We start from the raw sequence: 22,894 nt of genomic DNA, 5'->3' as shown, positions 1-22,894 counted from the left end.
CATCATTAGAAGGTGCACACATTGTGGGCTAATCACAGATGTTCCACATCACTCAGATCCTTTCAGGAAAGAATAAAACACTCCAGCACAAAGGAGCACCTACATCTGTTGCTCAACTATTCATAAAAGTCCTAAAAGAACAGGATTGTATTAAGTAAATTATTTTTGTAAATACATACATGAGTAAACTTGGGTCACAATGTTACTCCAATAGCAATATACAATAAAGTAAAGGTGAAGTGTATAATTTCTGTGACACTGGCAGGACTACATGCAAATGCAAAGTAATGAATATTTCCAAACAGGTTTCCTGGACATCTATTGGTCAGACAAATAGAAAGTCCTGCCCCAAACTCACGCCATTGGTTGAGTCAATGTTGTTATGTCAGGTCAATGTTTTAAAAGCACCACAGAGCCACAGTGTTTAGACTAGGAAAACCAACCTATAAATACCTTATTTATATAGCTGCATCTGAATATTAAGCCTTTAAAAAACATCTATGATTGGAAAACAATATATATAATATTCATATTATGAGTGATCAATATGGGCTTTTAAAATAGTTTTAAAACAGTGTTATATTTGTTTTATTACAGTGGTTATATTACATTTTCTGGTAGGGGTGGAGATGTTATTCTTGACAACTAATACAAAATATTATACGTATATGTGTGTGTGTATTTTTATACAATAAAAATAAAATTAGGGAGGATCAATAAATTATGAATAAGTCTATATGCAGTGTATGCTGCAAAAATCAATACTTTGTATTTTTTATCAATAAATTCTTTATAAAAATAGTAATTAATTAAAATGTATAGTAAAATATATTATAATCAATCTGTGTGTGTGTGTGTATATATATATATATATATATATTTATGTAATTATATATATATATATGCATCTCTTAATTACATATTAATTTTTATTAATACATGAAAACTATGTTTTTTTCAGACTAAGAGGGTTATTCAGCTTCAGATCAAGTTTTGGGAATCCTTAACAATGCAATCCCACATCGTCATCTCATTTTAGAGAATAAAAGCATGGCAGAAGTCTCAAAGACACACCTGAGGGGGGAAGGAGAGTTATCAGGGCATTAACTCACTGTAAACCCAGCAGACACACTGGCGATCTTACAGATTGAGATGACAGCCAAAACAATGGGAGTTAAGATGCAGTGTTGGTGAAGTGTTTGGTGTTAACACAGAGATAGAGAGCGAGCGGTACCTGCTGTTAAACCTTTCTGGATGTTTCTCTCTCATAATGTGGAATCGATGAGCGATGGATGCATCCTGCAAAAAGGAGAGAAAAAGCAAATCAGATCAGGTTTTTATGCACACCGATACACCATCATCGCTGTTTCGCGAGCTTCTGACAATGGTTCGTTAGGAGCCTTTGATGTACTACACTCGCGCATCTGATTCTCTCATCATCCTCTGTGCATCTGGGTCTTAAAATCTTGAATTTGTCAAAACAGCTGTGTGAAGATGAAAAGACAACAGATTGAGGATTGTATTGAATAGTTTCATGATGGTTTTATCACGGATCATTAGCTATAAACAAAAGCCCCACAACAGAGACGTCGCAGACAGAGACATGTTTATTTTAAAACCAGATGAACGTATTTTAAAACCAGACAAAACTCTGACGACAAAAACTAAATTCCTTCCCCCACACCGAGCTCCAATTACGGGCCTGATCGCCCTTCCACACGACTGGAAACAAGTTTCAGCTCCACGCATATTTATGTGTTAACAGATAAGGTGTTTGTGATTCTTTGCTGGGGTTCTAGCCAACGAAGATGAGTATTGACAAGAGGACTGAACATGTGGTTCAGGCTAATTAGTCGCACACACATACAGGATGCTGCGGCTCTGCTGGCGCCCGTCACAGGTATTCTGACATCTGGGGTTAGAGGTTCAGATGCACTTGTGTGCGCTCTGTTTGCATGTGTTTTGTGTACTGTAAATGTTTTGTTGCTATGGTGATGTATAGAGATGGTGGTTGAAATGTAAAGTGACTATATGTCCTGATTGAGAAATGTAGATTCTGAAGGCCTGACCATTTGTAAGGACGAAGAGGAGAAGCATGACAAACATGACACTTTTATAAAAAAAAAAAAAGAAGTAAATATCTGGCCACAAAACTGAATTTTTATCATTTGTTACAAGTTATTTTTGTGCTGACATATTATGAAGATGCTGCATATTCACAGAAAACAGAAAACATATATATATATATATATTATTAAAAGTTTGGCTTCCAAGCTAATTTTGTGATAATACTTTTTTCTGCTAAGTAGAAGATGTGTAACAGTCAATCTTTTCTTCATTAGATAGTTAAAATGTATTTGATTTGTTTACATCAGTCAGGATCTAGGACTATAATTATTATATTGTTTGATTTAAAAAATAATTGTCTTTTATACCTATACCTTTTCAGGAATAAAACATGATTTTTAATACATGCCAATTCTGTTGAATCATCAAAGCAGATTTTAACAATGTTAATTTAGGATTATAGAAACTATATAATTATTACTGATAACTAAAACAAAATACGTTTAAAAAGTAATAAATAAATAAAGTTGTCATTTCTCATTTTCATTTAGTTTAAGTTGAAGTACTAAACTAACTAAAACTAAACAAACTAAAACTTAAAACTATATAGACATTTTAAAAAAACTTATAAAAATTCAACAAAATTAATAAAACTTTAGAAGTAAAATGAAAAGAAAAATATAAAAATAAAATCTAATTCTAAATATTAACAAAACAACAAAAGTACACTAAAATAGCACTGTATGGAGATCAAATGTTCGCAAAAAAATGTTCCACAAACAGGTCATTTCCACCTGACTAGGTATATTCGGAGGAAATAAAGTATGAGCGAACTTGGGTGTGCTCAAACAGAGCTTAAAAAACCTGCTGAAACTTTCTTCTTCCTCCAGGAGGGCTTCCCTATCTTTTCCGCCAAGCCCCAAACACACTGTTAGGACCATTTGTGAATCCAGCCCCTCCAATGAAACCACCTCCACACAGAAGACCCCCTGCTAGCTCACCGCTGAAAAAAGTCTAGTGTAAGCTAAAAAAATCAATTCCTTTACGGTTGACATCTTTTAAACCCGCTGTTAGTTGCAGAGCAAAGGGAGGCCCGGGGTCCCACCAGTCTTGGTTTTCTTCAACCAAGAAGAAGAAAGGTAAAACGACAGGTGTATCTAAAAGATTGTATTGCTCTTTTCTTACAAACTGCACAATAAATAAAAACATGAGAGCAAAGGCACAGTCTCCCCTCGGCCTGGCTCTGGTGTGATGCCCGGCGCTGAAACCAAGGAGCTTTCAGAGACGTCATCGTATCCGGCATCCATGAGAGAGAGAGAGAGAGAGAGAGCAGATTTCCTTTCATTGACTCTAAAGTCAAAGTTGCAGCAGTCAGTCACTCGCTATCTTTCATTTGCCGTTGTCCACCCCTCCCCGATAATTACCACTGCAAAACTCTCGTGCCCAAATTAATAAAGGGACATGTGTAATGTTCTCTCATAGTTCACCATTTAGTCCAATTACGGCTTGTCCAGGCAGATGATGTGCCTTCAGCGGGAGAGTAATGACTTTGACATGAGCGCAGGGTCATTAGGAAACAGACTACATTATCTTAGGCGATCCTGTGTGATTAGGGACTGTCTCTAGCTTCTGGCTCTGACCGAAATGATAACACCCCCTGTCTAACGGAGAGGGATATTTCAACTTTGGTATTTAAATGGTACCTAATTACCCAAAATATCACTTGACAGGGTGATCAGTCAGTGAGACAAGCGTTAATATGAAGAACAGCTTTGATTTGAGAGGGTTTTTGTTGATGCGTTACATTGTTTTACCAATCCTGTTGGTCTTTGGATTTAAATTTGACTTTTTTTTAAAGTATTTTGTATTTTGCTGCATTTCTTCTAGGCTATTTATCAGCACTTGCTATGAGAAATAAATTTTTACTTTTTCTTTTTGAAGTGATACGTTTTCTTTTTGACAGGGTTTCTGCGGGTCTTACTGTAAAAAGCCTTAAAACATCTTAAACTGGAGCAGAAAGTCTTAAATTCATTTAATGTCATTAAAGGTTAAATCCAATGTATTATTTTGTATTTTTGTCTTGTTTTCCAGTACAAATATCTAAACATCCTTCAATCAAGATACATACTTGAGATGCAAAATGAAGATATGAAGTTTTGATTTCTGAGAAATGTATCAAAATTAAGTGTGTTTATGCTTGAAACTAGAAAAAATATCTGCCAGTGGGGTCAGAAAAATAAGCGTGTTTTTCCTAGACCTTACTGGCAGGTATTTGTTTTTGCTTTAGTCGTAAACACACTTCATTTTGTTGAATTTCTTTGTGTTTGTTTCCATTTATTCCTTACATTTTCTTTAGTTGATCTTAAAAAAGTCTTAAATTTACCTTCACAAAAGCTGCGGAAACCCTATCCTTTATACTGACAATCACTCTTACATGAAAAGGCGATATTTTAAGTTACAAATATGGGCAATGATGCATATTCTGAGTTCATGTTAATTTAGACCTAAAAGTTAAAGTTGTTTAGAAGCTGTGATACAGATTTTGATGTAAATGTCTTAAATTACCCCTTTCTGTTAAAATGTTCTTGCACCATCTTGTCTGGCAACAGCTGCATTTGTTGGCTGTTTAGTTCCTAGAGTTCATATACATAATTACGCCATCAATTCCCTTATTAACAAGATGACATTGACTAACATTTGTCCAAGCATGTCTCCCTCATTACATTTTCTTTTTTTTAAGATGTGTACAAATCTAAAATAAAACAGAGCCGTCAAACCTGTAAATGTCAATTACCGTATTTCCCTTGACATTTCTGGATAATGGCTGACATGCGGGTCCAATTAAAAAAGTTTACACCCCCCATCTCTTAATGCATTGTGTGGCCTTCTTGAGCATCAGTACTGTACATGTTTTCACCTTTTGTAATAGTTATGCCCTCAATTGTCCTCAGTGTTAAAAAATGGATTTTTTCTCTATTGGTTTTCAGTTGTTTTCAAAAGGAATTGGTGTTTCCTTGTAAAATGTGATAGGGAAAATATCACTTGATCCCACTGTGATTTGCACTTCTCTATAATCCAAACAAACAACTAAATTTGTCAACACATTGAAAATTTCATTTCATTAACACAGTACTGAATATATTGCAGCTGAATAATTAATGAGACAGAGATCGATCTATTTATAAATCAATTTACAAAATTTTTATAGATGCTCTTGGCATTTCAAAAAGCACTCAGCCCTCTTGATTAGCTCATTTAGTCTTATTACTTAGGGGCCTTATTCACTTCTTCATTCATAAACTCCACTCACAGTCATCACATACTGTATCACGGTTAATAGACCAGACTAGCACACCGGCCAGATGCGTATATGCGAGTCTCTCTGTTTATTGGGAGGGAAAGAGTGGAAGTATGTGGACTGTTAAGGAGCCTCAGAGGTCTCTACATGCAACTTTTATTGTTCAGACTCACCACGCCAATAGAGAAGTAATTGTTCACGATGCTATACGGGACTGGATCTCCTCTTTCATCTATGTCTACAGGAGTGATGTCAATCTTCCACCTGTCCAACATCACTTCAGTACTGTTCTCAATGTCCTTGAGAATCTGTAAAAGACTTTCTCCGTCGTAGCCTGAAAGCCAAAGGACACATTACAAATTACTCCATTGAGGTGTTTCGGGTTTGGATTCACTGAGCTCCAGCTATTTATAGACAAGGAACCGATGTTTTTGTAACATTTAGATCTTAAGTAGTTATGAATGAGTAAAAAAACTGTGAAAATACTACAGTTATAATATGTGATACGTTTCCCAGCATGGCTCGCAGTGTGGATTTAGACTTTAGGATTCACACAAAATATCATTTACAGCATCAAATTAAAATATTGAAATGACTTAAATTACCTCCACCCCAGCGCAGACACCTTGCGAGGTCATTTCCTGTGCCGAGAGGAAGTACACACACAGGGGGATTCTGTTCAAAGTTGGCTTTATCTAAGAAAAAGAACAGCACTTCAGAGAACAATAGGAAAAACAGAACATCCCATGATTCCACTAAAGTTGCTTTGGCAGAGGGGAAAAATATAACTTGTTTTATTTTTGCTCCAGAAAATAAAGCAATAATAAATAAAAAGGGCTATTTATGGGAATTGAACTGTACTATACACAGTACATAGTTTATACAGAGTCAAAATCTGCTAATAGTGGAGCACAGTTTTAAAAAGTGATTTTTTTTCACCATTATTTACAACAGGATCTGCATTTTCATGGGTTTAAATAAAAGATTTTTAAAAGACAATAAAAATTACTTTGTGCATCAAAACCACTCTTTTTTGACATCTCCAGCACGTTTCATAATAACCAAAAATCAAACCATTTACACAGAACATTAGAACTAAAATCTATATAATTTGAATATAAAAACATTGATGTCTGTCAAAAAATAACATGCAGTATATATAGTATATAGTAATAGTATTTTTTTTGGGAAAACCCACAATACTACATCATTGCTGTCTGAGAAGAAGAAGAAGAAGAAGAACAGGCTGTCTGTCAGAGACAGTAATGTACGTAACACTTAACTAAGTATAAATTTGTACTTCACTCACTGAAATTAACAAGTTGTTTAAAAGATTAAAAAGTCAATGATCAAAGTTTAATAAAATGATGTTTAATTTTCCAATAAAAGATAATACATTTTTACGATTTGTTACATTTAATTACCTCTTTGCTGATTTTGAGCATACACATATAGACCCATACAGACTACAGTACATATGTATGTACACATTTACTGTATAATGAAATAAATGGCAATGTCAAAACTACAGTGGTTCTTTTCTAATACACTCCTCTGAAAGCATCCAGTCTATTACTCTGCCTTTGTTTTGATTGATAAAAAATGGAGGCAATTTTTGACACAAATAAAGGACTAAATGAGGACACAGTCATCTAAAAAAATCACCTGCAGAGACTATTCTTCAGATGATATAAATAATATGCCATTTCTTGAAGAAAGATAATCATCCTATTTGCCCCGAAAATACAGGTACGAATGTAATAGCTTTAGTTCTGTGAAAAATAAGCATTTGACTATTTCGACAAATATAACAAAATCACTTCTGTTCAAAAGAACCTCTGAAACAACCAGAAAAGCCTTTTTCGCAATATTTCCTCAAGATGTCTTTATGTTATGAAGTTTACTTTAGCTTGTTGTTTTTATTAAATCCAGAATGAAAACTTCTTGGATTTAATTTACAACATGGTCTGTGGTATGGAAGCCCTGATCCACATGACTCAAGCTTTTAATTGCTCTAAGAAATGACTCGGTCAACAAGAGGCCAAAGCAAACAAACAAGCACTATGTGGGCATCATACAACTGTGTTTCTGTTTTCATCTGAACTCACCTATAACATCAAGAATCCATCCAACGGTACCATCTCCACCACAGGCCAGGACTCTGAAATCTGGAACATCTCGAAAGAAATTTAAGCTGAAATGAAGAGCATCAGAATTACTAAAATGCCAAGTGTTAGAAAAGCAATATAACCATACTTTACTTTTATACTTCTACAACTATTAAATACTGTATATGCATGTATTTAATGAAAGATAACGATGATTTATTAGACAATACACATAAAAAATAGTAAAATAGTGAAATCTTTTTCACTGTATTGGATTATGAATTAATCTTTTGTTTAATTAACAAATGCAAATCAATCTTTTGGAAAGCCAAGCCTGTTCAGAAGCTAATCAAATCTATCAAGACAATGTTCATTGCAGCGTCTTCCGTTCCTTCACAATAATAAAGCTCTAACTGCATGAAGGGACCTTACATGGTAGAATGGCGCACAAAATAAGACTCTTAATTACTTTACTTATTGGGACATGCAGGCTTGGCAAATCATATTAGATAGCAAAAACAGATGACCAATCACATGAAAAAGCAACTTTGAGGATGTTTGAGTATGAAGAAACAAACACTCAGTTTGCTCTAATTGTGTTAGCAGGGCCTGTAATTGACAGACAGCCCAGAGTTACGACTGACAGTCACCTCGACAAAGCAATGTCACATTATCATCACATGACTACGCCAAGCTCATGTGTTATTTCAACAGATGTGACTGTGAATGCATAAAGTCAAAAGCTATCTTTTCCACCAGCAAGGAAACATCAATACTTAGGCTACACCTTACTTCAAACGCCACAATCATTAGGTTCAAAAGCAAATTGGCTGACAAGCTCTAAATTGTGTCTGGAGAGCATCGCTCAGTGGGCTGCATTTATAAAATCATAAAAATCTGGAAAAAAAATAATAAAATGCCAAGAGCAACAGAAATCACCCCATTTATTTATGCATGTATGTATGTATGTTATGTATTTATTTATTTATTTATTTATTGAAAAAAGGTTCTTTTGCTCACCAAGGCTGCATTTATTTGATCGAAAATACAATAAAAACAGTAATATTGTGAAATATTATTACAATTTAAAATAACTGTTTTCTACTTTAATATAATTTAAAATGTAATTTATTCCTGTGATACAAAGCTGAATTTTCAGCATCATTAATCCAGTCTTCACCGTCACATGATCCTTCAGAAGCCAATCTAATATGCTGATTTGGCGCTCAATAAACATTTCTTATTATTATTATTATTATTATCAATGTTGAAAAGTATTTTGTTGCTTAATAATTTTAATTTTCTTTAACTGCATTTAGAGTAGTTTTTCTTTCTTCTTTTTTGCCCAAGACCCATAAATGCACATAGAATCATATCACTAATTGAATCAAATCAATTAATGAATCAAACTGAATCATTTAAAATTTTTCCAAATTTGAATCAAAACCTACAGTATGACCAGTGAATGGAATCGAATCACTGTCAACCCAAATATTCACACCCAATAACATTTCTGTTTTCTTTATTGCTCTTTGAAATTCCATTTTCAAAATATAGTCTCATTGAATATTGTCACAATCCTCACGGCTGTGCACTTAACTCAAAAGTGACCACGTAGCTGGCATACTAATAACAAATTTCAGTCAGTGATCACAGAGCCTCATGGTTGCATGTATTTGATTGACACCAGCAATGGTATGCGTGATCACACAAGGCCCTGAGAGCGGCAACACACTATCACTAACATGAATCTATTATTACCAGCTGACTGTCAGCACTGGAGACTTCCACAGCCTGGCTTTGTTCTCCGCAGTGTTTGTGACGGCGGATCTAACCCTTTAATAATGTCTACATTTACAGCTAAGATGCAGAGCGACATTGTCATGCATGAATTAGTGCATTTTATTATCAAGCAGTGTCTGCATATACAATGTATTGTTAACGTGGGGTTGTCAGAACTCTTATGATCATAAAGCGAGAATGTGGCACAACAATACGTTTCAGCAGGGAGCTAAATACTTCTGTTAGAATGATAAGAGAAAAGCCTCTCTGGAGTGTCTGGAGAACTGTCACTCACCCAGGCATGGGGACATTCTTGGCCAGGTTGTAGACTTGACGGGGGTTCAGGAGGTACTGGAACTTTCGGAAGATTCTAGATAGGGCAGAATTTATAAATAGAAATTTAAGAAATTATAATTTAAAAAAATAAATCGATAAAAGTACATTCCCACAGCATGACTATATTTTATTTAAATAGTTTTGTTTCTGCTTGTTTTTATCACTAATGTACATTATGGTGTTTTTATACATTTTCTGTCAATATTTAGTTAATGTTTACTGCATTATTTTAGTGTCATGTCACATGTGTTACCCTGATAGTATTTTGTTTTTGTGTGTATGATCCTGTGCAATGTTTCAAGGACAGGCAACTTACTGTATGATGAACTCTGATTTATCATGTGGCTTTCTACTTTACCACCTGTAGTATTATTATGGTGGTTATCAGTACAGGTATAAAGATTTTGGTCATTCAAGTATTTTTGAAGTATTTTGGGAGTTCATTGGTATATTAACTTAAATAGACAGTTTTAAGGCACCAATATTCCATCCATAATATTTTCACCATATTTTTACAATGAATTTCTGGCAACCACAGATGCCATTTTTGTTCATAAATTTAACAGGATATATTTTACAGTGATTTTTTAAATAATAGATGGATGTGGTTGGATGAATTCGCAATAGAAACTAAGGATTTTGTCATTAATATTAGCAATTACAAGACATTAGCTATTCCAGAAATACTGGTGATCATGGCCATCTCATCCAATATTGTCCATCAAGAGGAACTGAAATCTGATATGGATCTTTAGGATGCCAAAAATGGATTTAAAATTGCAACTGATTTGATTAGATCCTCATTTAGGTTGCCAGAAATGGATGTGAAACTGTAATTGTAACTCAGAGAAGTTTCATCAACAACCTCGAACACATTCAGTGCATTGCTAATTTGACTGCAACTGGTATGCACTGGTGTCAAACAAACTGTAGCGATGGATAAATTATGCAGATTGACTGAAAGACAGTTAAAATGCTATATGAAAATACTGAAGTGTAACTTTCTTATTAAAATCTGACACAATCTTTCACAGTTCTCACCTTTCCCCTTGTTTGCCTCCACTTTTAGGGTTGACGAAAACCAACAACGGACGAGTTCCTTCTAACGGCGTAATCTATAGATTAAAATGATAAAAAGCATTATTATATATCCTAATCTAGTAACATTTAGCATTTAAATCAGCTTTTATGCTTCATGATCCAAACTGTACTGACCAGCAGAGTGTTTAGAGCAGAAAACATCCTTAAATTCACAAATTTACATTTAGTAATGACATGCATCTCAGAAAATACGCAAAATTTTTAATACTTCGACAGATAATTTTCTTAAAGGGGTCATATGATGCAATTTCAATTTTTCTTTTCTCTTTGAAGTGTTACAAGCTCTTGGTGCATAAAGAAGATCTGTAAAGTTGCAAAGACTAAAGTCTCAAATCCAAAGAGATATTCTTTATAAAAGTTAAGAGTCAACCACGCCTACCTAAAACGGCTCGTTCTAACACGCCCCCACATGTCTACCTCACGATGTGGGAAGATTTGTTTTCTGACCGATGAGCTTTGTAAAAATCGACGAGAAACAATAATGTACAGTATGTGGAAAATAATGTGTTTTTTTAACTTTAAACCGCATAAACACATTGCATTACACCAAATACACAAAATAATGTTCTTTTTAGCAACATCATATGACCCCTTTAAGATTTTCTTCACCACCTGAACCTTAATTTTCAGTCAGCAATGTGATAATTCTCTCTCCATTCTCTCATAATTATAAAACAGAGTTTAGCATCACATTGACGTTAATCGAGTCTGATCTGCTCAAAAAGATCTCAGAATAACTCTTCAGTACAAAAAGTCTATGATGCACTACCCATGTAAAACCCACGTCATGAGACGCAACGGGCAAACCTCAGTAATCAGCTCCATATTTAGTCATTAATGACAGTCTTTGACCATGAGTCACTTTTCTGCATGGATGCATGATGATTGTGGGGTTTTAGAGCGGAAGACGCATGCACAAACTAATCCAGAGAGTGTGAGTCGTCTTCCGGTGGACAGTGACACAGATGAAGCGCTTAAAACAGGACCCATCGAAACAATCCCAGCAGGCCCAGGTGAATTAATGAGCCGCCCGTCCGGTGACGAGTGATCCATTACTTCCTCTAATTATAAATAATAATCCTGATTATTACACTGGTTAGCCGCCGCCAGCCAAGATGGATGACCCAGGAGATGATTCGTCTTTTTTCGTTCTGTCATTACTATGCTCAGACAACACCCAATCACAGAGGGTCACTGCTGCCTAGAAGTGTGATCTTGAGATACAATTGTAATTTTGAGCAAAACTTAGTTGATGACTCACCAGGAAGTTAATCGTTAACATTATGTTAATAGATTTTTTATTTGTATACTTATATTTTAGTTTAATTAGGAATGAACAATGCAGATTATATCATATTATATCAGTAATTTTAAACTTTATATTTGTTTCAGTCAATACTGGATATACTGTTAAATTGTGATTATTAGAAAATATAAATATTTATTTTTGAAAAACACCTGTTTTATACTGTATATCATAATGTTGTAATGCCTAGATTGACTTGTAGCATTTTAAAAAATTATTTTAGTTGTTAGTGTTTATTTTTTATTAATGCATTTTTCTGTTTTTCATTATTTTTAAAACTGATTTATTTAGACAAAAATGCAGAATTTAAATATAAGCTTTTATACAGTAGGACATCAACCTTATTAAATAATTACAAACAATTAATAACGCATAATACATAGATAAATACATAGAATAAATAGCATGCCTATTATTAACATAGTGGCTGTTTATTAGTAATACTGTATAAAGTAAGTGCTAATAAATTCTGCATGATCATATTCTACATCCCTAATCCTACCCAGAACCTAAACGTAACAACTACCTTACTAATTATTAATAAGCAGCAAATTAGGAGTTCATTGAGGTTGTAGTTAAATGTTTGTTAATAGAGAGAACTGGACCTTAAAATAAAGTGTGACCAAAAATCTATATCAGTGCATCTCTAGTTAAAATGTCATTTTAAATCACCTTTTTGTCTACACTAGTTAATTTAAATGGTGTATGAAGAAATTCTAAAAGACCACATATTCCATACTGTCCCTAATTTATATGAGATGATCATAAAAGGTGCATGCATGAAAAACATAAAAATAGCTAAGTCAACTTCTCAGATGCATTTCATATCAATCATGTATTGTGCCTGATAGCATTAGGGGCTATTAGATTCACTAAAGCACTGTGTTATTTAGTTTGATTCCATCTGCAGGAAATGTACCCCTGGGACTTCCTGTTTTTAGCAATATCCGACTATAAGTGTGTGTCATTCACCTGTAGCCCCTGTCCATCCACTGATACTGAATCGGTCCTTTGTATTTTCCCCCGGCCTCCTGATTGGCTGGAGTCTTTTCTCAGAGTGGACTGTCTCTCCTGCAGTTAAAGGTCACACGTAAAGGTCTAAAAGAGCTGAGTCCCAAAATAACGTACAAAAAGAAATATGACATATTACCAGTACAACAGGGCATATTGTGTTTGGAGGAAGTATGTGATCTCTCAGTGATCCGCAGTCACATTCGGGTTTGACGTGTGAAGCGCACTTGTTGTGTAGCTGCAAAACAGAGCTTTAAAACTTTAAAATAAAACAGATAATTCATCAATATTATTTACATACAGACTGATGCCATGCAAATAAATTTATTACAAATGTAAATGAACACCTACAAAATTAAATTGTGTGCAAACTGCACTGTACTTGTGGCAAACTAATAACTTTTATAATGAATAATTGGATTAAATGCATACAACCCAATATTCACACATGTTCAGAGCATAAAAACTGTAATAATTATGAATACTCATAAACTCACAGTAATCTGGCACCAGACACAGTGAAGGCCCGTAAGACCCTGGTAACACTTGATAGTTTTGTGACACTTATCGCACTTGTTTGCACAGTTTCCCTCAACCCAGAAATGATGCATAATCTATTAAAAAAAAGCTTTTGTTAATATGCAATAATGCAAATAAATGCATATAAAGAGAAAGAGAGAGAGAGGAAGAAAGAATATACAGGCATATCACAAATGAGCATAGGCTTTTATTACGACTCATCATTGGTGTATTCAGGTCTCTGTTTAAACCAGGTTAATCATGTAATTAGCAATGCTTAGAGAGAGAATTTCTTTCTAATTTCATTAGCTGAAAAGAAGCCCTTTCTCTAAGCCCCATGAAGCATTGGTGATCCAAGCGTGCTGGTTTTTAAACACTACAATTCGACGCACCTCTGTGTTTTTCTTAGATTTGACGTATGTTTTGATGCAGGACAGGGGGGCTCGAGCCACACATCTCTCGTGAACGGTGTACTTACAGACTATAAAACAGACACACCGAAAATTAATTCACAGTGTAAAGTCAAAATGTTTTGATCATTTGTTTTGGTATCAATTTTTATCATTTTTAAGACTTTAACATGCATTTTCATTAAATGTATTATTATTACAATGTCTACAATTGTTTTTTAATGTCAATGAATTTGATTGCAGATGTATTAATACATTCATTTTTAGCTTAAAAAACAATAATAATAAAATAAAAATATTTTTAATAATAATAAAATAAAAAACAAACATTGAAATGTGTCTTATTGTGACTTTGCAACCATGCAACAATGTCAGTTTGAAGATGATATATTTAATACACTAGCTTACTTATATTCCAAATGAAATTGATTAGATGGTTTTGATTTGCATTTGTCCATATTCACTTATAGCATAAAGCAAAAAATCATATGTGAACAGAAGTGAATGATGGTTAATATAATAAATGCTGTGAGTTCTGGTGCTGGACTTACAGGAGCAGCAGAGGCCTTGCTTTCCCAATCCAATCAACATATTCAGACACAGGTTACAATATGCAGGTTTACTGAAGTGCTTGAGTCTCCACACGTGTTGCCCGTCATCCTTTACATTCTGCAAAACAGAGAGAGTGAAAAAGACAAAGATAATGGCGAGAGAATGAGAGGAAGACAGCTATGAGGACTTGACAAGGATAATACAACTATGACAACTGTGATGAAAAACATTACAGCAAATTACATAAAGGGTATTCTGGAATCCTGCTGAGACAATGCAGAACTTGAAAGGAAAGGAATATGTTTTGAAAAATGTCGAATCTGCATCTTTAACAATCTGGATGACATGCAAAATAAATCAGGCACCAGACCACTAGTGCAGCCAAAAAGGCATTTAAAATTAGTCGAGGACTCCATCTCGTGGGCAAATAGAGAGTAACATCTCAATTTCTCAACAATGATGCACTGTATCTGTTCGTTTGGTTTGGATGAATGGATAGATGGACAGACAGATGGACAAGATTGAAAAATGAATACATTGGACAAACATATATAGATAAGTTAAGCTTAATTGATAATCACAGTTTCAAGTCCTAGAAGTACTAGCAGAGGAATGGTGGTCAGACCACCCTGGACCCACTCTTCAAGAGAAACCATCCCGTCACGGTCATAGTCGATCTCCTGCATCATCTCCTCCAGAATCTACACCCCAAAACCAATGATGTTAGACATGTTAATTATTAGAAAAATATGATCAAATTTGGCACACACACACTGTCTGGCCACGGTCAAATTCAAGTTTATTTTACCGGCTTCAGTTCTGTGACGTCCCACTCCAGATACTCCGCAACATGCATCATCTGAGAGATAATGTGCTCCAGTTCCTGTTCGAGAGGAGAAGACATTTTCTGCACAACATCACTGTAACTCTGCACAAAGATCTAGTGGTGGGATCCTGAATCCTGCTACATCTACCTTCTTGTAAAAAGTTTACTTCCATCTCAGTCAAAACACCTGAAACAGGTAATCGAGGTAATCAAGTTACAGATTATTTATTTCTTCTACTTGTAACATATACACATATAAACGCGTATAAATGTATTTAAAAACATTTAAATACACACATATAAATGTGTCTGTGTGTGCTATGAGCATATATTATATAATGATAAAAAAGATTACTGGAGAACATTTTACAGTAAAACACTTTTTTATATTTATTTTATACTTTATATAGAATTACATATGAGTAATTCATCTACTTCAAAATCTCATGCTCAGTTCAGTGTGTTACTTGCCAATTTTACTTGCAATTCTTTGTAAAGTTTCTAGAAATTTCTGTGAAATTTACTAGCAATTTCTACCAAATTTTTTACACCAAATCAGTATATAAATTTTTAATTATAATTTTGTTTATCTTGAGAAATCTCATCTTGAGTCTGTCCGTTTTATCTCTTTTTTTATGAAAAGCATCTATAAAACTAAAAATTACAGACAAGTCTTTTAAACAAACTTACTGTAACCGAGAAGAGCGAAATTAGTAAATGCAACCAATCCAGCAATAAACCACTAGATGGCGTTTGAAGTTATTACAACAATAATAAACCGAAGACTGCTGGAAATTAAGATGAAGGTCTCACCTTACTGTCTAAAAACCCGTTCCCATCTGTGTCATAAAGTCGAAACATAACTGCGACAGAAACAAAGAAAGATAAAGAAAGGATGAAAAAGAGAAAACACTGCAGATTCAATACAAGGATAATTTCTGGATCTAAAAGGGTAACCTGATAGGAAAATGGCTCTGTATTCTCAAAAAAAACCAAAAAAAAAACATATCTATGGAAAGAATCTCACAATTCAGAGTGCAATCTCAGCTTTTCTATGAGGCGTTATAAGTGGGCGCCGCCATGGAAACCAGCAGATCAGCCAATGGCAGCAACTCTCAAGAAGACAATTCAATCAAGCTCAGTGCAATTCAATCTGAACTAGCCCATCACTGATGTTTTTCATTCAAACAGTTTGTTCTTTCTTGCATAATAGCATCTCAGAGGCAGTATTAGACCTTAGCAAGAGGTTATTAGCATCCGAGCAGCCCCATAGCAACAGGTTTCCTGGAATTACAATCAGAAAACCATTATAGATGTGACAAAAGCTGCCAGTAGATGGCAGCACCGCCTCGTGTTTTCTCTATGAAAACCATTAATGGAACCAAAAGGTAGCTTCTTCAACACCATAAAGGACTCGTAAGTGTACTGAGAGGTATTTTGAATAAAGCTAGTAAATTAGTAGGAAAGGTACTGCATAGTAAGTGATCTTACATTCTAGTTTGTCTTCTGGTCGTCCGCCCTCCAGCAGAGAGAGGTAGCAGATCATATCCTTCAGCTGGACTGAACCGAGAGCTTTGGACGGGGATGATACCTTTGGCGGCGTGGAGCTTCCCTTTATGAGTTTTAGACCTTGTAAACCACAAGTAAATTATGTTTAACACATCACTTTTTGTGGTGTGTTTTGGCTAGAAATCACTGGGAAAAAATTAAGAGATTCAATCACTCTATTGTTACACTAGCTGTTTCCCTGGTGGAGTTTTGGGATAAATAATGTTGCAAGTTTATTGTTTTTATGACAAAATTATACGATTAAACCCGAATAACAGGAATAAACAAAATATATTTGCTTTGTGTGCATATATGTGGCCAACATTACTGGTACACACTGTACACTACCAGCTTCAGTAAGATTTTTTTAATGCTTTTGAAGAAATATGCTCAACAGGGCTGCAAAAACACATTAAAACAGTGCTATTGTGAAATGTTATTGCAATGTAAAATCTATTTTAAAATGTAATTTATAGCAAAGCTTAATTTTCTGCAGCCATTACCCCAGTCTTCAGTATCATCACATGATCCTACAGAAATCACTCTAATATCCTGATTATTATCAAACATTTAATATTTTTTGTGGACTGATACATTTTTTCAGGGGTCTCTGATGAATAGAAATTCCAAATAATAGCATTTATTTGAAATCAAAATCTTTTGTAGCATTATAAATGTCTTTACTGTCACTTACATGCATATTTTCTGAATAAAAGTATTATATTCTTTAAAAAACAACAACGTTTTAATTGTAGTGTAAACTGACTTTACAAATGTTTTCTCTACACTAAAGTAGTTTAGTAGTGGTTTCTTGATTAGATATTACAGTATATTTGTTTTTCTCAAAAAGTTTGAATGAAGTTTGTTCAGCCTGTGCGAATGGGCAGATTTAAATTACCCATGATTCTCTGCTTGTCTGTCATGGAGGGGCTTGGCTTGGGGTCTTTGTTGCAGAAACTGAGGAAGAGATGCTGGCAGAACTCATCAGCAAGTTCACTCTCCAGGAAGGTCTCCATGAAGAGCTTGAAACCCTCAAAGTCAATTTCCTGCTGAAGGTGAGTCACCCTGTTACTCAGTTAATATTTCATACTGACCAAATAACTGTGCAGCCAGGCTGTAAAACCATAAAATGACAATTTACCTGATTGAGGATTTCTGGCTTCTATGCAGCACAAAACGACAAGTAAAAGCATCTTCAGTAAATGGATGGCAAGCAATTACGGTAACTGAAATGATTTCATCACCCAAAAGAAACATCATATAGTTTAATGGCTCTAATAACCACTGAAATTAGATCATCATCATAACATTCGGTCCAGTACAGCATTCTTAGCTCAGCATGAACATTGCAAAATAGTGTGCTTCAAAAGGCCATAAAGAGTTGCGATACCTCTTCAGGATTATACTTGGCCAGAATCCCATCTCCATGAAACTCCTGGAGAACATCTTTTAGTTTCTTAGTTGTGTCTGCAACAAATGGGTAAAAAGGAAGATACTGTAATAGTTGAGACAGCTTAAGAAACTTTTAATGCATTAAACATTAATAACATTTAATGGTCAATGACGTGTTGATGTACATTAATAACATTTAATGGTCAATGACGTGTTGATGTTGTGAAAAAACATAAAAAATGCATCTCAGACAGACAATGACCTGCATTTTTAAGATGAAACTGTTTTGAACTTCTATATTCATATTCATGTTTTTGTGAAAATCATTAAGATATTTGGATTTTTTTTTGACATGGCAAGGTTACATTACTGTTAAAAGTAAGATTTTTATGTTTTTGAAAGAAGTCTTAGCTCACCAAGGCTATTTGATTAAAATACAGTAAAAACAGCAATATATTGAAATATTAACTTCTTGTCGGTTTTAATATATTAATATCTAGTCTTCAGTGTCACATGATTCTTCAGAAACCATTCTAATATGATTTGGTGCTCAAGAATCATATCAATGTTGAAAACAGTGCTGCTTAATATTTGAAATTATTTTATTAAATTGCTATTTTATTTTATGAATCAAAATTTTTTTTTTTTTTTTGAGGGAAAAGGAAAAATCTTTTAAAGTTCTTAAATGTAATCTTTGTGATACATTGATGAAAAATGTTTGTCCCAATTTCATAATCGCTCAAGTCCTTATTCGTCAATGGCCATGAGAATTATTTAAAAGACAAGATTTTGAAAAACAAATTACTATGCCATTAAGTTTTGTTTTAGCTCCACATGTTGTCCCTCTGCACAGATTTACCAGAGTGTATCTTTCAGTAGATCATATAATCTCTATCAGGAGTCCAATGATATTAGAGCTCAAAACTTTCAAACTGTGAGACTTTCAGTGGCAGAGATTTTTCCTCTCCCTCCTTCCTCTTCACTAATGACCCATATTGTCATACTGCATGCTAGCCAATCAGAACGAGAGAAGCCCTGGCCTGGCACAGGAAACAGCGGGCTCTGGGGGTATCAATTATTCAGATTACTCAATTAAATGCAGACAACCTCTGTTCTCTACATACGTAATGAAAGATCCTCTCGTTGACAGCTGATTTGTTATGTATGAATAAACATAGGGTAATCAAAACGGCACAAATCTGTATCTTCATTTTTATGTGGTTGGTTTTTGAATTGGTGTGTAATCGAATCCTTTATTATTATTATGTCAAGCAGATTATTGATAAAATAATCATTTTTATCTCTTTATCTTAATGGTAAATGTAAAAAATGGTCTACTTTGACAGCAAACACTGGGCTTTTCTAACCGTTTCCTCAAAAAAGAGATTATAGATGACACTTCATTCAGACTGACTCCCACTGCAGCATTAGCACTCAAAGGAATCAACGTTCATCATGGATTGATTATGTATTTAGGGGAATTAATAACTGTCGGTCAGAATTTTCTCTCCCCTCATAGTCTGGTGCCGATTGGATTAGATCGAAGTCTTAACCTTAAGCTCCAGACAGGAAATGACATTTCCTTAAGTGACACACGCACAAATGCTGTTAAATGGTTCGATTTTTATTCTAGTGAAATGGCAACATGTCAGCATGTCTCCGCAAGGATATTTAGTGGCTGGAAGATGCTCTATGGATTGAATAAACCATGATTTGAAACGGTATTATTTGGCACTTCCATCTCAGGAAACATATAACTGAATTGAACCATAACTTATGGATTGATAAACAAATATTGGGCAAATACGGAAGAATTACAGAATAAAAGCCTTACATTGTGCATAGTCTTGAAGAAGAGAGAATTCATTTGGACTCAAAGTGACCCACTTTTCCTCATTTGACATGCTGTCCAGTGTTTATCTGCCTCTGTTTACATACATAAGATCCAGCAGCTCAACCTCTGTGGAGAGAATGAAAAAACTGTCAATCACCTTGTAAATTTGACAAAACTCATCTTGTGTGATATAGTCTAGCTTTATTTCTCATTCATGTACAGTATATGTGTAAAGCCGTGTTTTTGTGATTCTGTACTTAGTTTCGGTTGTTACAGAACAACAAGAAAAGTAGCTATCTGTGTCACATGCCATCAAATATTTGACTGTGCAACATCATGCCAGTCAGTACTGGAGTTAACGTTAGACTTGACCTCACTGACTGGCACTGATTGATGTGATGCCCTGCTTTGTACTGTACAAAGCATGACTGGATCCTCAAAGTATGAGAACACTACCATTCAAAAGTTTAGAATCAGAAAAAAAATTATTATATTAATTCTTTCGAAACAAGTCTCTTATGCTCACCAAGGCTGCATTTATTTCATCAAACATACAGCAACAACAGTAATATTGTGTCATATGTTTACTGTTTAAAATAGGTTTTCTACGTTAATATTTTAAAATGTAATTTATTGATGGTAAAGCTGAATTTCAGCAGTCATTACTCCAGTCTTCAGTGTCACATGATCCTTCAGAAATCATTTTAATACAGTATGCTAACATGCTGATTTGGTGTCATTTGAAAATCTGGTGAAAATATGATCAATGTTGAAAACTGATAATTTTTTAACAGGATTATTTGATGAAATGTGTCCTTACTGAATAAATGTATTAATTTAAAAAAACTTACTAACCCTAAACTTTTGAATGGTAGAAAGTACAAAAAAAAAAAAAAAAAAAAAAAAAAAAAAACTCCAATTACAGTATCAGCCACATTTTTAGCTTAACATCCAGATATTTTTTAGTTATTCAAGATAATATCGAATAAAAGAAAATACCAAGTTATGAGTGAGATATGAGTGAAATTAATAACTGGTATTTTGTGGAGGCAATGTAGATTCCAAATTAATAATCTATTAGGAGAGCAAGTATACAGTTGCAGTTATACACCGATAAACTGATAATTATTTTCATATTACAGCCAATAACCGATAAATGGCCAATATTCAAATTCAATACTATTTTGTATAAATAAAATTAAAATAAAACTCTAAAAAAAGTAAAAACAACCATTTTATATGTGGATTTAGACATTATAATGTAGAGTTTGAAAAATGAAAATTCATTTAAAAATTTGCTAAAGTCTGCATTTAATTAAGTTATTACCGATCATAATGATTAACTTTAAAATTAACAAAGAGTTAGATGATGGCAAAGACAATCTAGATGTAAAAATACAGCAAACAATACTGTACAATTAAAAATCCAATATCGATTGATGCTGAGACATTAAAAAACTCTAATATTAGCCGATAACCAATATGGTACTAATATATCACACAACCCTTATATTTATAGTTTCTAAATTAAAGCTAGCAAATTTTTTTTAAAGAAACCATATCTGACTGATCTGACCAGTTTCACCTGATTTTGCAACAAATATTGCAGTTATGATTAGGCCTACTGTGCCAAAACATTCATACATTTTCATAAAAAATGATGATTGTCACCGAAAGGAAGAATCTGAAATAAAATGAGCTTATGAGCTCATCCATTTCTGAAGTATTCTACAATGCTCACTACTTAAGGAAAACTCTGCAACTCAATTCCACATCCTGTCAAGCCTTTGAACTTCCTGCGACAAGAGCAGGAAGTGCCTGAGGCAAGTGTCTTTTCTGAAAGATAATCTGTATTTATGAATAAAAGTGCTTGCCATGTCAAGAACCCAAAACAAAGTCTTCTCAGCGTTACCTCAAGGCTACGAAAAATGGATGATCTTGGCCTCGTCTTGACCTTAACCCACATTCAAAATGGCTTTTACTCACAGCTCACCATTAAAATACCCACAACTTAAGCTCACAAACTGACACATTATGTGTTACATGAGCATAAGCATACGAAACATCAAATACAGCAGTGTTTGTTCAACCCTGTCACCACTGGTCTGCAATACAGCATAATGCAAATACAGTCAAGAGCTCCATCATGTTGTCACTGGTAACGGATTGAACACAGTTCCCTCTTTCACACAAACACAAGTGCAAAACGGAGTTCCACTCACCTGATGCTTCTCAAAGCCAACAGCAGCGATCCAACAGGCATGTTATGTGTTCTCCTGCATCGTCTGCCAGCATCTCTCTCTCTTCTAACAGAGCCACTGTGTTTGTATCTATGGGAAAATGAGTGTGAGAGAGGAGCGCTGGAGAGAGGGAGAGCGATCTACTCATCTGCAACAATCAGTTCTCGTGCCTCTGCTCGCATCACACACACAAACACACACTCCCCCTCCCTTCCTCTTTTTCCCCTTCATCTCTCCATCTTGCCATTTAGCAGGCAGTGGATCTAGGATGCGATATTGGTAGGATGCAGTCTATTGAGGGGGAGTTAGGATAGAGGATGTCTATCTTTTCGGACCTACTGTAGAGACTCCTACCAGTCTCAACCAACTTATCATCAAATGAGGCTAAACTAGTGTTGTTTCACAATCAACATCCTTTTTCATGTTCTGGGTTTATTGTGCTTCTTTGTTGTCTGACAGAAACATCAACATCTGTTTATTCATGAAGCAATCAAAATAAGTAAGTAAATAAATAAATAAATCTGCAGAACAAATTATTTATAAATTTGGATAATTTTTCTTTTT

General features: G+C 34.4%; 1 protein-coding gene across 1 annotated transcript in view; it reads right to left on the bottom strand.

Annotated features, from left to right (window-relative positions):
- Positions 1 to 22,894, bottom strand: part of dgkb (diacylglycerol kinase, beta) — a 42,596-nt gene that overhangs the window by 16,621 nt on the left and 3,081 nt on the right. The window contains exons 2-21 of the mRNA XM_016568669.1: positions 22,313 to 22,420; positions 20,091 to 20,216; positions 18,255 to 18,331; positions 18,006 to 18,026; positions 17,763 to 17,913; positions 16,808 to 16,945; positions 16,130 to 16,179; positions 15,299 to 15,373; positions 15,072 to 15,191; positions 14,490 to 14,607; positions 13,921 to 14,009; positions 13,507 to 13,623; positions 13,149 to 13,247; positions 12,971 to 13,069; positions 10,633 to 10,706; positions 9,551 to 9,625; positions 7,474 to 7,559; positions 5,971 to 6,060; positions 5,539 to 5,699; positions 1,235 to 1,299 (exon numbers count right to left, since the gene is read on the bottom strand). Of these exons, the coding sequence (XP_016424155.1) occupies positions 1,235 to 1,299; positions 5,539 to 5,699; positions 5,971 to 6,060; positions 7,474 to 7,559; positions 9,551 to 9,625; positions 10,633 to 10,706; positions 12,971 to 13,069; positions 13,149 to 13,247; positions 13,507 to 13,623; positions 13,921 to 14,009; positions 14,490 to 14,607; positions 15,072 to 15,191; positions 15,299 to 15,373; positions 16,130 to 16,179; positions 16,808 to 16,945; positions 17,763 to 17,913; positions 18,006 to 18,026; positions 18,255 to 18,331; positions 20,091 to 20,160 (1,775 nt within the window). The 5' untranslated portion in view covers positions 20,161 to 20,216; positions 22,313 to 22,420. The remainder of the gene's footprint in view (positions 1 to 1,234; positions 1,300 to 5,538; positions 5,700 to 5,970; positions 6,061 to 7,473; positions 7,560 to 9,550; positions 9,626 to 10,632; positions 10,707 to 12,970; positions 13,070 to 13,148; positions 13,248 to 13,506; positions 13,624 to 13,920; positions 14,010 to 14,489; positions 14,608 to 15,071; positions 15,192 to 15,298; positions 15,374 to 16,129; positions 16,180 to 16,807; positions 16,946 to 17,762; positions 17,914 to 18,005; positions 18,027 to 18,254; positions 18,332 to 20,090; positions 20,217 to 22,312; positions 22,421 to 22,894) is intronic.

Source organism: Sinocyclocheilus rhinocerous, unplaced genomic scaffold (genome assembly GCF_001515625.1).
Source record: "Sinocyclocheilus rhinocerous isolate Xijiao unplaced genomic scaffold, SAMN03320098_v1.1 scaffold1965, whole genome shotgun sequence".
In the NCBI taxonomy this organism is placed as follows: domain Eukaryota; kingdom Metazoa; phylum Chordata; class Actinopteri; order Cypriniformes; family Cyprinidae; genus Sinocyclocheilus; species Sinocyclocheilus rhinocerous.
Note: the sequence above shows the minus strand (reverse complement) of the source record. Positions and strands in the feature narration are given on the sequence as shown.